Source organism: Mirounga leonina, unplaced genomic scaffold (assembly GCF_011800145.1).
Source record: "Mirounga leonina isolate KUSES-001 unplaced genomic scaffold, KU_Mleo_1.0 Mir_93, whole genome shotgun sequence".
Lineage (NCBI taxonomy): Eukaryota > Metazoa > Chordata > Mammalia > Carnivora > Phocidae > Mirounga > Mirounga leonina.
In genome coordinates, this window is record NW_023270854.1 from 21,516,100 (window position 1) to 21,529,681 (window position 13,582).

The 13,582-nt window shown below is 36.0% G+C and overlaps 1 protein-coding gene across 1 annotated transcript in view; it reads right to left on the bottom strand.

Annotated features, from left to right (window-relative positions):
- Positions 1–13,582, bottom strand: part of DCC (DCC netrin 1 receptor) — a 1,173,370-nt gene that overhangs the window by 600,499 nt on the left and 559,289 nt on the right. Inside the window, exon 5 of the mRNA XM_034996274.1 lies at positions 13,056–13,192. Coding sequence (XP_034852165.1) covers positions 13,056–13,192 — 137 coding nt within the window. The remainder of the gene's footprint in view (positions 1–13,055; positions 13,193–13,582) is intronic.

The window sequence follows — 13,582 nt, forward strand, 5'->3', positions numbered from 1 at the left end:
TTAGACATGGAGTGATGTGTTCATAACCACTACCCCCAGTGGCACCCTCAAGCCTAAACTGGAACCGGTTGGAGGAGCAGAAAGGGGAACAAGATGGTAGATAGAAGGAGCAGGTGTGGATGGAAGGAAAGATGAGAGTCATAATCACACAAATGCTCCTGCTTTTAGGGGATGTACTATAAATTGTCTACACAATGTTCAGCCAAAAAGAAGAGAAACAAGCAGTTTGCAATGGAAGTAAAAAATGAGAACTAACTTGCTCCTCTGTTTACATGGGACAGAGTGAAGAGGTGTTGAGGAGAAAAACTCACTCAGTGATATCTTCTTCTGAAGCCAGAATTACATTTATTATTGTTTTAAAAATCAAACAAGGAAAATGCCCCTGCTATGACTTTCCCTTCCTACATATATCTACATAATGACCCTGTGTCATCTTAATTCCCTAGGTATTTTGCAAGCTAAATTATCATTCCAAAGGAAAAACAGTATTATGTGCACAATCCCCACATCTATCTGGCTAACCATCCTTTAAAAATCGCACACACACACACACATCCCCACACACAATCCCCCCAGCTCATTTGAAATTTCTTTTGTTTTCATGCACTGTAAATTGGCGATAAAGTGTTATTACTGAGCATTTGGCAGTTGGATTCACTAACTACTTTTTGAATGTCAGTAATAATATACCAAGGGAAAACTGAATTATATAATGTAATCACTTGGGCTAATTATTTTCTTTGCTGGTCCTCTAAAGAAGCAATGGATAAGAACTCACAAATATCACATCTATTTTTCTTAGCAGGAGAGGAGCACTGGTCTGTGATTAAAGTGGCATCACGATGCTTCTTACAGAATGTGTAATGGGTCTGAACTGCAAGAATAAAAAAACAGGTACATCTATTAACTGTAGTAAAAATCCCCTTTTAATTGGGTAGGCAGTTTCCATAGAAATGTATACAGTAAGTGGCCATTACATATAGGCCAAAGTGGTAGAGCTTTATTGCTGATAGCAGGAGATTCTTCACCTGAAGCTCTCCCTCAGTCTCCAAATATAAGAAAAAAAATTTCAACCTTAGAGCCTTTCCTAATTGCACATAGCATTTCCCAAACATGAACCTGTTAGAGATTCTAAGAAGTCCTGTAATATGTACCCATTTAAGTTAACTTTGTTTGATCCAACATTTTCCAAATTTAGGTAATCACAGATGATTTTTTGTTTTGTCTCATTTTGTTTCTTCGTTTTTTTTAAAGGAATACCTAATAATACACATACAGCTTGGGGAATGTTGGTGAACAAGAATGTTTAGCCTTCATCTTTACTAGATGTCTCACTTGATTGCACAGCTGTTGCATCTTTAACTTCACCCATTTTATTCATACCAAACTTGTACCCCAAATGTGTTTTGCAAGGAATAACTACCGAAATGTTGCTATTTCTATTTAGAATAGCACAATTCCTATTACTATTGCATAGAAACAGCTTTTCTGAACAATAAGAATATGCGTATAATGAGAAAGAACTCTTGGAGTCTGAGGATTATATACAAAGATTTTTTTTTTTTTGTCACAAGAAGGACTTAATGAAACTTTTTTTTTCACATACTGAAATTTGATATTCAGGATGAAAATCCAAATTGAATTCTGAGAGAGGAAAAATGTACATTTCTTACATATTTCTTAAATGCTTAATTCGTGCCAACTAGCATGCAAGACACTGGGGAAATGACAATGACTAACATACACCCCCCCCTTGGGAAACTGCCTAACCAACATGTTAAATATTAATCACGGAATTAGCAAGAAATTATGGAAACACAGGGAAGGGAGAGGAGTTGCCACATGGGTGTACCTGATGTCAGATCCAACGATTAAAAAACATTGTGCCGGGCGCCTGGGTGGCTCAGTTGGTTAAGCGACTGCCTTCGGCTCAGGTCATGATCCTAAAGTCCCAGGATCGAGTCCCGCATCGGGCTCCCTGCTCAGCAGGAAGTCTGCTTCTCCCTCTGACCCTAACCCCTCTCATGTGCTTTCTCTCATTCTCTCTCTCAAATAAATAAATAAAATCTTTAAAAAAACCCACAACATTGTGCCTATGTGACACAGCATTGGTTTAAAAGAACCACAAAGCAACACAAAAAAATCAGTCTTTGTGAACTCAAAGGTTTTCACCCAGATGGCCAGTGACCTCAGTACCTCCTCTGTGTGGCATTCCATTTAGCTTGTTCCTATGAAAGTGGTATACCGTACCCCACACACATATGCCCGTAAAAAGCCATTACAACTCAATAATAAAAAGACAAATAACCCAATTTAAAATGGGCAAAGGATCTGAAAAGACATTTCGTCAAGAAAGATATCCAAATGGTGACTAAATCCATAAAAACATACTCAACATCATTAGTCATTAGGGAAATGCAAATCAAACTCACAATGAGATACCACTTCACACCCATGAGACTAGTTAGAATAAAAAAAAAAGTTAGCTAATAACAAGTATTGATAAGGATGTAGAGAAATAGAAATACCCATGCATTGCTGGTAGGAATGTAAAATTGTATAGTCTCTTTGGAAAACATCTGGTAGTTCCTCAAATGATTGAACACAGAATTATCATATGACTCAGTGGTTCCATTCCTAGGTATAGATTCAAGATAAGTGAAAATATAGATCCACATAAAAACTTGTACATAAATGCTTATACAGAATTACTAATAATAGACAAAAGTAGAGACGATCCCATTGCCCATTATTGCCCTGATGAATAAATAAAACATGGTATATCTATACAATGGAATATTATTTGGCCATTAGAAAAAATGAACTACTGATATACAGTATAATAAGGTTGAACCTTGAAAACATTATACTGAGCTAAAGAAACCAGTCACAAAACACAACATATTCTATGATTCCATTTTTGTAAAATGTCCATAATAGAAGAATCTACAGAGACAGAAAGTAGACTGGTGGTTGCTTAGGGCTGTTGTAAGGTAGGGGGGAAAGGGAGAATAAGAGGATAGGGGAATGACAGTTAAAGGGTACAAGGTTTGTTTTGAGGTGATGAAGGTGTTCTAAAATTCACTGTGGTCAGATATGGCTGCAAACATCTATGATTGTCCTGAAACCAGTAAATTGTACAGTTTAAATGTGAAGTTGTCTAGTATGTGAATTATAGTGGATGGTATCTCAGTAAAGCTGTTTTACAGCATTAGGCAATAAACTTATTGCATTTTCAGTAGACATTTGTTGAATAAGTGATAAGTAAATCATCAAATGCATAGATCAAACTCCAAATGCTTTACTTGAAGAGTCCGCCATTGAATGACATGTTTTCAAGCCGGTGCTTTTTGCCCTTAGGCACACTGCCACCACGTGGTGGAAGGAGACTTGGTCTTATGGTACAAGTTTCAGGAGTATGAACACAGGTATACTCTGGTGGTTTCCTGCTCAATATACCAGATCATACTAAAGATAAGTCCACACCTCAGTATGTAAAACAGTCACTAAAAGGATTATATCTAGATATATGAAATAATAAATCAGAAATCAGTAAAAGTCCTTGGAAAGTATAGAAAGAAATGTCATGCTTTGCTCTTTAGCCTTTCAAAACTGGCAAGCACAACTGATGCTAACTCTTGCTAGCTTTAATTAAAACACTCCTGTCTAATTTAGTTTCAGTCCTATAACAGTCAAACTCCTGGGATAATGTGCACTTTGGGTACTTCAGGACAACTTTGGCATAGCATGCCCTTTTGGGCAGCTTTCCACCACCGTCAGCAGTTCTAAACCACAGATGGTCAATTCACCTTGCTGAGACTGTTAGGGCTAATTAGAATCATAGCCTTAGATTGCCTTTTTAATGTTCTGAATTAGCGCATAGCCTTCATCTTACACTCTGGAGCCTCTACTTCCTTCCTCATCTTTCTGAGAAAGAAGGAAAAAAAAGTTAGATCCACAGCCATCTCAAGGATAAACACACACACACAAAAAACTGTTCAAATTGCTTTCTCCAATGAAAGAGGGAAGGAGAGGAGAGATCCACATAGTAGGTCTTTAAATATCTGTGTAATGAATAAATAAATCCTGTCACGAATTCAACTAGTATTTCTTTTTTTTTTTTTAAGATTTTTATTTATTTGACAGAGAGAGACACAAGCAGGGGAAGCAGGAGAGGGAGAAGCAGGCCACCCGCAGAGCAGGGAGCCCGATGCGGGGCTCGATCCCAGGACCCTGAGATCATGACCCAAGCCAAAGGTGGATGCCTAACGACTGAGCCACCCAGGTGCCCCTCAATTAGTATTTCCACAGACAGTATAACTGCAATTGTCATACCAAATCATTTTACACTAACAGCCCAGACATACCATCTTTCTTCTTCTAATACATACATGCATTCAACAGAATGTCCAAAACATTAGTTTGGATAGAACTTTTGCATACTGGGCGCCTGGGTGGCTCAGTTGGTTAAGCGACTGCCTTCAGCTCAGGTCATGATCCCGGAGTCCCTGGATCGAGTCCCACATCTGGCTCCCTGCTCAGTGGGGAGCCTGCTTCTCCCTCTAACCCTCTCTCCTCTCATGCTCTCTCTCACTCTCTCTCTCTCAAATAAAAAAAAAAAAAAAGAACTTTTGCATACTCTTACGATGGCTGTGATTTCAGGTGAGAAAAGTAATTATAATAAGAAATCAACATAGTTATAGGAAGGAACAGCAAATAGATGATTTTGATTTTTTTTAAATTTAATTCTGTCTTATATTATGCATTTTTATCATACATTTAGGATCATAGCCCTACATGAAAAAAAACAAAAAACAAAAACAAAACTTTTTCTTTTTTTTAAGATTTTATTTATTTGCAAGAGAGAGAATGAGAGACAGAGAGCATGAGAGGGAAGAGGGTCAGAGGGAGAAGCAGACTCCCTGCTGAGCAGGGAGCCCGATGTGGGACTCGATCCCGGGACTCCAGGATCATGACCTGAGCCGAAGGCAGTCGCTTAACCAACTGAGCCACCCAGGCGCCCCAAAAACAAAAGTTTTAACTAATTTCATTATGATCCATTTGGCAATTACCCTGTGAAAGATAATGAATATAAACTTACCTAAGGCACTGCTTTTATGGCTATGACCAAAAAATATCACTGCTAATGAAGGACAATTATAGAGAGACATGAAATTTAAGGACTGTTACTTGGGGGAAGCAGTGATGTAGTAAATTCAGGAGAACTCCATTCAAAGCGTTACACATTGTAATAGAGGTGTTAAATATTATCTTTATTAATATATTTTATGATAACTATTTTCTGTCTGTAGCTAAGAACCTAAGCCAAAAACCCAACATCGGTGATCCAACAGCAAATTTGTAAAGGAGGCAACTGAATACCTTAATGGAGGTGGATGTGCCAGTTACTGTCCAAACAAATGGATGGGTCAGTTCCCGACCTGATCCCTTATACATGTTCAGAAAGTAGCAACACATCCAATATGTTTCAGAAAAACACACAAAAAATGATAAAACTAAAACATATGCAAAAAATAAAAGGATGCAAAGCCTTATCAATTTTTAATTATCATATTTCCTTCCATTACTAGACACATCTGAGAGTTGATGGAATGTGAACATCTGCATGCTTATTGTAGTAAATTGAATTTATAGAGCATATCTAAGAATTGAGTTAAAAAAACAGAAAACATATTTTCTTCATAGTGAATGATATATTTATTATTAAAATTGGGACAGATCATTCAAAATTATAGGACCTAAAATGTTAGTAGTACCTTATCTTTATAAATTACTAAATAAGAAGATGATGATACTAAAGAGAAAAATAAACAAGGGGACATTTAGATCTTCGAACTACACATAACCTAGTGTATAATCAGAGAAATGCCTTTTGATTCATTGCTCTTGTAAGAGGGACATATTTTTCACACTCTTGGAAATTTGAGATTGTCAGTATTAACAATATGTAAGAAATGTTGGTAATATACTTCTTTGTTGTAGCTTACGTCTCTATAAAACTAATCAAGAATCATTTTAACAGTATAATCCACAGTACAGCTACTCTTTCTGTGGTTATATTCATCTGCTCAGGCTGCTGTAACAAAATATCACCACAGACTCGGTGGCTTAGGCAACAGAAACCTATTTTTTCCCAGTTATGGAGTCTGAAAGTTTTTGTTTTGTTTTTTGTTTTTTGTTTTTTTTTGAGTCTGGAAGTTTTAAGACGAAGGTGGCAGCAGGTTTGATTTCTGGTGAGACATCTCTCCTTAGCTTGGAGATGATGCCTTCTCTCTGTGTCCCCACATACACCATTTTCTGCATGGTTGCACTGAGAGAGAGAATGCTCAGATGCCTCTTCCTCTTCTTATAAAGATGCCATTCCTATTAGATTAGGGCCCCATTCTTAGGATTTCATTGAACCTTAATTACCTCCTTAATTAAAAGTCCTATCTCCAAATACAGTCACATTAGTAGTGATAAGGCTTCAATGTATGAATTTGGGGGAAAACAATTCAGTCCATAACAATGTTCTATAAAAACACATGAGTCTCCATAAAGAGCTTATAAAATATTTTGATAGAAAGCTAGATAACTTATATACAATGTACGTGTAATTGTATTTCTTATGTTTAAAATTCAGGTGAGCCAGAGAACAAACCAAGGCTTTGAGTGACCAAGGCTAACAAGACAAGGCGTCTGTTTTTGCTCACAGTCTAGCTGGGAAGAAAGCATGGATGGCAGGCTATAGGGACAGAGAGGAAGCTAAAAAAGTATAAAATGCTTCACAAATTTGGATGCTATCTTTGTGCCACAAACCTAATATTTGTCTATGTTTCTTGAGATTACTGCCAAAAATTTTTCTGTGCATCATTAGGACATCATTATATGATTCTTCCAGGATTCATGAGAATTATGGAGGGACTAGTTGTTGCTTTGTAAATGTTACAGGTGAGTAAAACTGGGTATGGAGAGGGTACATAGGATGTTTTAATATTTGTGGCATTTTGTTGTTTTGTTTTTGCTTAATTTTTGTAACTATGCTTTAGGCTTCTGCTGAAGTCTAGAAGAGCATCTTATATTTCTTTCTTTCCCACAGCACCCAAAGCCATGCCTCCTCTTCTGGAAGCCTTCTCTCCCAAATTTCACACCTAAGCAATCATCAAGCCCTATGAGGAAGTAATTATCATCCTTTACAAATGAAGGGATTGAGGATTAGTGAGTTAAATAGTTGGCCAAGATGAAAGAGCTAGTAAGCCACAAGCCAAGAACAAAACCAATGTCTTTCCACTGCCCTTAAGATAAAAACCTGACAACATGAACAAACCATTCAGGATTTATACCATTTTTCCAGTTCCCTATCAGTTTCCCATTGGACCCATACTCTTCAGTCACATGAGATTACTTCCCGTTCCCAACCCCTTGCTTATCCCAAACCTTTGCCCATTTCCTTCCTTTCCCAGAATCTCTCTCCTCACCCCTCCTCTCAACCCCTGACTCCCTTCCTTCATCTTCCTTGAACTGTTTATTCGGGGCCCCTCACCTCCCTCTTTGCCAACTTTTCTTTGGCTCTTCTGTTTCTTGTCCGCTTACCTAACTAGTCTCTGAAGTCAAGACTGGTGCTATATGCTTCCTTCTGTGCCCAAAGAGTGCCTGGCCGAGTACAAAAGATGTACTCAAGTGCCGGCTGCTGTGCAGTGCAGATGCTATGGATTGGTTGTGTATCTGGGCCTAGAAACCATACTTGATTAGTTCACTATATACCCAGCCATTTTTTTTATTATTCTTAAGCATTTTCAGAAGAAAGTGAGCTACTGATGGGACTTTCCTGTCCCAGTATGCTACAAAATGATAGTTTTTAACAGGGGTTTTTAACTTCTCCTATAAATCTTAATCTGCTGTCTTCTTAACTTGCTTTTAAGATGATTTTTCTAAAACTTTCTGAATAGGTTGGTCTATTATCTATTTGCAGAATCAGTACATTATGTAATGGTTGAGGTAACCATATGCATTTAAAAGAATGTGAGAATGCATTGTGAAGAGAAATTTTCTTAGAAATAGGAAATATATGTGCATTATACACATATATGGTATGTATATGCATGTGCGTATACATGTACATATATGTATAAATGCATGTATATATATTATAGACATTAAAATATAATTTAATACTCTGAACCCACTGCCATTGGGCTTAAAGAACATTATCTGTGTGTGCTGGACATGCTCTAGGCCAGTAGAGAGCCATTCTGAACACATTGCAAGAGGGTGACCCATGGATCCCTGTCCCTTAAGGAAAAGTCTCAGGCAGGCAAAACACCTGCCTCAAAGGACTTCTTTTTGGAGGTGTTTTCTTGGGAGAAACATAAACTCAAACACCACATGAAGTGGTATGTGCTACTCATGGGAGCGGGAGAAAAAGATACGGAGAACTCTTAGATTTTGTTAAAGGTTTTCAATTATGTGCAAAGTACTGACCTAGCAGACTTATTTGTGTCTACAAAGCCAGACTGTACCAATTCTAGCCAACATTTCTCTAGACAGTTGATAAGGCAAATAATTGAGAAAACCTACACACTAAGATAAATTTTTAATAGTATATTATTTATATTGCTGCAGACTGCTTTTATTTTTTTTCAGTTTCAAAAATGGACATAACTAAAATTTTATTTAGGAATGCATGTAATGTGATAAAGCTATAAAGAAAAGTAAGGAATGGTAAACACAAACTTCAGGGTAATGGTTACCTCTGGGGTGGAGAGGGAAGGGGATGAGTTTGGGGAGGAGCACACAGAGTTATGTTCTATTTCTTAAACTGGATGGTGGTACATGGCTTCTCATTTTATTATTGAAACTGTAAATATATACACTTTAAGATAGAATGTATTTTATAGTTTAGAAACTTTTTTTTTTAAGATTTTATTTATTTGAGAGAGAGAGAATGAGAGAGAGCGAGTACATGAGAGGGGGGAGGGTCAGAGGGAGAAGCAGACTCCCTGCCGAGCAGGGAGCCCGATGCAGGACTCGATCCCGGGACTCCAGGATCATGACCTGAGCCGAAGGCAGTTGCTTAACCAACTGAGCCACCCAGGCACCCTAGTTTAGAAACTTTTAAAAATCAGAACCTTCCACCTAATCAGCCCAAACCTTTAGTTGATTTGACTTATTTAATTTTTTTATTTTTTAAATTATTTTTTATTATTATGTTCAATTAGCCAGCATATAGTACATCATTAGGTTTTGATGTAGTGTTCAACGATTCATTAGTTGTGTATAACACCCAGTGCTCATCAGACTGCTTTTAAAAAAATTCTAGAAAGTTCAAAACTTTGTCACCAATGTTAGACCTAATGGCTTCTCATCAAGAGTGAACTTTCTACCCATCTCTTGTGTGTGCATGGGCAATGTTAAGAGTTTGTCCAAGGCTGGGCACTTCCTTGGTTAAAGATCAAAAAAATTTTTTAAACTATGCATTTATGCATTGATCCAGACATCAGATCGGTCTAGACCTAAGTCAGGGGCCAATCTCCTGAATGTTTATTAAGGGCAATTATAATTTCTGAGCCAAAAAGCTGGTTATTTAGAAAATAATAATGGTCAGAATATGATTCTTCAGTTCATTTAAAAAAAAAAAACAGTTTAAAAAAAATCATCATGGCATGTGTGATTTAAACAGAATGTAAGCTGGCAACAGGATTCAGAAAACTTCCTTCTGCAACCCCCTTTTCAGCATCTCTTCCTGCCAACACTTCTTTAGATTCTATCTTTCATGAGAGCAAAGACTATCAACTCTTCATATCTTCACAGAGTCCATGTTAACACACAAAATGGAGGAAAAAAAAAAAAAACTTACTCCGAAGGCAGGCAATTGATTGTATGAATTTGTAATAATACTACAAGCCCATTGAAGCCAGACTTTAAACCTTTTGTAGGCTTCCCAGAACCTAGTGCAGTACATATACTCAAATACATCCACCAGTACTATATTGATGAATATTTTAAGAGATCAGAAACATTAACATAAATGGTTATGATTAAGAACACACCTATTTATTTATTTATAGTTCATGTACTTTAGACAAGTTTTCCTTAGTCTTGTCTAAACAGATTTCCCCAAGAAGTTTAACTATTATGGAACTTTCAATATTCACTTTATAGTGTAAATGCTTTAAATTATATTTAATGTTCATTAACTCTGAAACTCTTGGGGAAGACTACAGAATTTCTCTTGTTGTATATAAAATGGTATCACTTGAAAAGTCTGTTAGTTCCTGCAGGTTCACATTCAAAGCCAGTCTAAGTGTAAGGACGAACCAAAAAAGGCAAAACAAAAGTCTGATAAAATGCATGATTAAAACTTATGAGCACAAGCTTGAATTTCTTGTGGAATTTTATCTTATGAAGAATTTATGTTATGGTTAAATCCTTAAAATTAATGAAAAGTATTTGAATAACACTGATAATGAAGTTCTTTCCTCCCCATCTTTTTTTTTTTTAAAGATTTTATTTATTTATGTATTTGAGAGACAGAGAGAGAACTCACAAGTGGGAGGGAGGAGCAGAAGGAGAGGGAGAAGCAGGCTCCCTGCTGAGCAGGGAGCCCAATGTGGGACTCAATCCCAGGACCCTGGGGTCATGACTTGAGCAAAAGGCAGGCACTTAACCAACTGAGCCACCCAGGTGCTCCCCCATCCCATCTTTTAAGAAAAAGTAATAAATTACATTTTCCATATAAACCCAGTCCTGCAGGATGAGCTTAACTTTACATTAGAATAGTCAAAGAATATATCAAAGATTTCATTATATCAACATTCATTTTAAAGCCTGGGTAGAATACTTAAAACAGTATTATGATCATTTCCTGAATTAAATCATGCCTTTTATAATAGTTATAGATCATACTAGGTATGTGGAAGATCTTTAAAATGTATACCCAGTTACCAAGAGAATTAAATAAAAAACAAAACATAAACACAACTCGATCTATATTTTTAAATTAATAATTCTTCTAATTTACACATTCAACATATAATATAAAATGAAATTTTTGGAAATAGGGTGATTCATTTATAATGAAAATGTGAATCTAACAGCAACAAAGCCAGCAGCTATATGGAAAAATACTTGGTATCCTATACAAAATATAAAATAAAAACAAAAAACCAGAAATAACAAAATACATACACACAGAGCCTATACAGAATAGTTACTATTCTTCCTATATTAATAGTTCCTGCAAATCAACAAAATAAAGATAAATATTTTAATAAATGTATAAAGGTAAAAAAGATTGACAGCTAACTCACAAAATATAAAATGCAAATGTCCAGTAAAACTATAAAAATAAATCTAAATTTAATAAGGGTGAAAACTAGAACAAAGAGAGTCCATTTTATAAAATTGTTAGGCAAATATTGGTAGAGAGAAGTATATTCTTTTTTTTATTACTCATTTATTTAAGAGAGGGAGAGCACGAGTGGAGGGGAGAGGCAGAGAGAGAGGGAGAGGCAGAGGGAGAAGCAGACTCCCAACCTAGCAGGGAGCCCAATGCAGGGCTGGATCCCAAGACCCTGGGATCATGACCTGAGCCAAAAGCAGATGCTTAACCCACTGAGCCACCCAGGCGCCCTGAGAGAAAAGTATTCTTTTGGAGACAGGCAATTATTGCACTGCTGGTGTGAGTATAAACATGTCCAAATATTGTGTATTAATTTGATATAAAATTTGACTTCATATATTTGCAATTAGAAGTTTACCCATGATCACTATAAATTCTAGGTAATTCTATAACTGCATTTGCCTTATGATCAGTGGTATACATTACAAAATAATTTCTATATAGTCATTCTGTGTTGCTGTACTTTGATGTTATAAATGTAAAAGTTCTTTGTTTCACCAAAAACTTTCATATAAAATGACTATATTAAATTGCTACCATCTTAAAGACAAGCTATTTTAGTTAGAATAATGCTACCTCTAAAACCAAAGAATTAAAGTCCTTTTTCTATTCTTAGTTTAATATTTATGGTTTGATCAAAGAACAAACAACTCCATTGTCTCACCCATCACATACATTATTACCCTATCTGAAGATGAAAGCATTTTCTGAATAAACTTTAAAGCCAAAAAGTAAAATGGATAGCATAATACTATTATGGTACAGATTAGCAGATATAATCAGCATTCCATACCTTTTCATTTCTACTGAATAATTTTTAAAGAGCTTATGACTTTTCCTGTACTCTTTACAAGGTGAAAAGACTTATTCCAGAGGGAAAAATCCAAAGACTGGTAAACAATTTTTTGTTGTTGCTGTTACAGGAAAAAGCAATTGGAATTCAAATGGTAAAGCACTTTCTCTAAATTACATGATTCAAATGAAACTGACAAAAAAAAATCTGGGGTAGATGATAAAATATGTGTTTGAGTACCTACCACATATAATAATTATTAATTTACCAAGGTACACGGTGACCCTGTCTTTCTGAATAATATGTACCATCCACCCCCCTTAAATTTTTAAAATTAGATTCTATGTGTTTTCCTTAGATATATTTGATTTTATTGGTTCACCCTCAACATAACATCTACAGTATTTCCATATTAACAAAACAATCTTACCAAGACATTTGAATTTAATGTCAGGAACCCTGTCTGTCATCTCAAATGATATCTGACTTTTCCACTCAAGCGCATATTGTTTATATAATTTCTCTCATTCACGCCTATTGGAATCTCTCATTTGTTATTTAACTCATTTGCTGTTTAACACGTTTGTTAAATAATAATTTTTCATAGATTTCAGTTGTATCATTGGAATAATTAGCCCAAAGAGTGCTGCGTCTAGATTTTAGTCAATGAACAAGTATTCAAACACTGCTTTTAACCCCTTTGCAATTAATCAAAGTAAAGTAAGGACATGTATGGAATATTGGGACTTCGCAATTTCATACTAATAAACACAGGAGGCAATTCAGGGATAAGCATTTAAAGTGTCACAGTCATGTATTTTGAAAAGGACAGTGTAAACTAATCTCGAGCCATTGACTTACCCAAGACTGTGAGTTCTGCAGAGGCACTAATATTCTCATTTTTATATGTAACAATGCAGGTGTAAGTTCCACTATCATCATCTGTCACATTGGAGATAAGCAAGTTGCTTCCACCCAATAAGGAATACTTTTTGGACCTGTAAGACACAGGCATATACAGTTAGAGAGTAGATTAATGTACAGATACATACGTGTATACCAGGCAAGGTACTCAGAGGTTTAAATAAACTCCACAAAAGATCAAATTATAAAATTAGAAAAAACCCTCTATTTGGGGGGCCTAGGTAACATCACATTTATTGATCAAAAATTCACTCAAGATAAACCACTCCCACTGGAAGGCTATGTGCAGTGATCAAAGAAATTAAATAGATGAAACTTGGGTCCAAGCTTAGTACTGGAAAGAAACTTACAGATAATCTGGTGCAATTCTCTCATTTTGGATTTGAGGACCACAAGCTCCAGAGAAGTGATTCCCCATAGTGGAAGTCAATGTCTTGTGTCCTGACATCTGATTTAGTACAAAG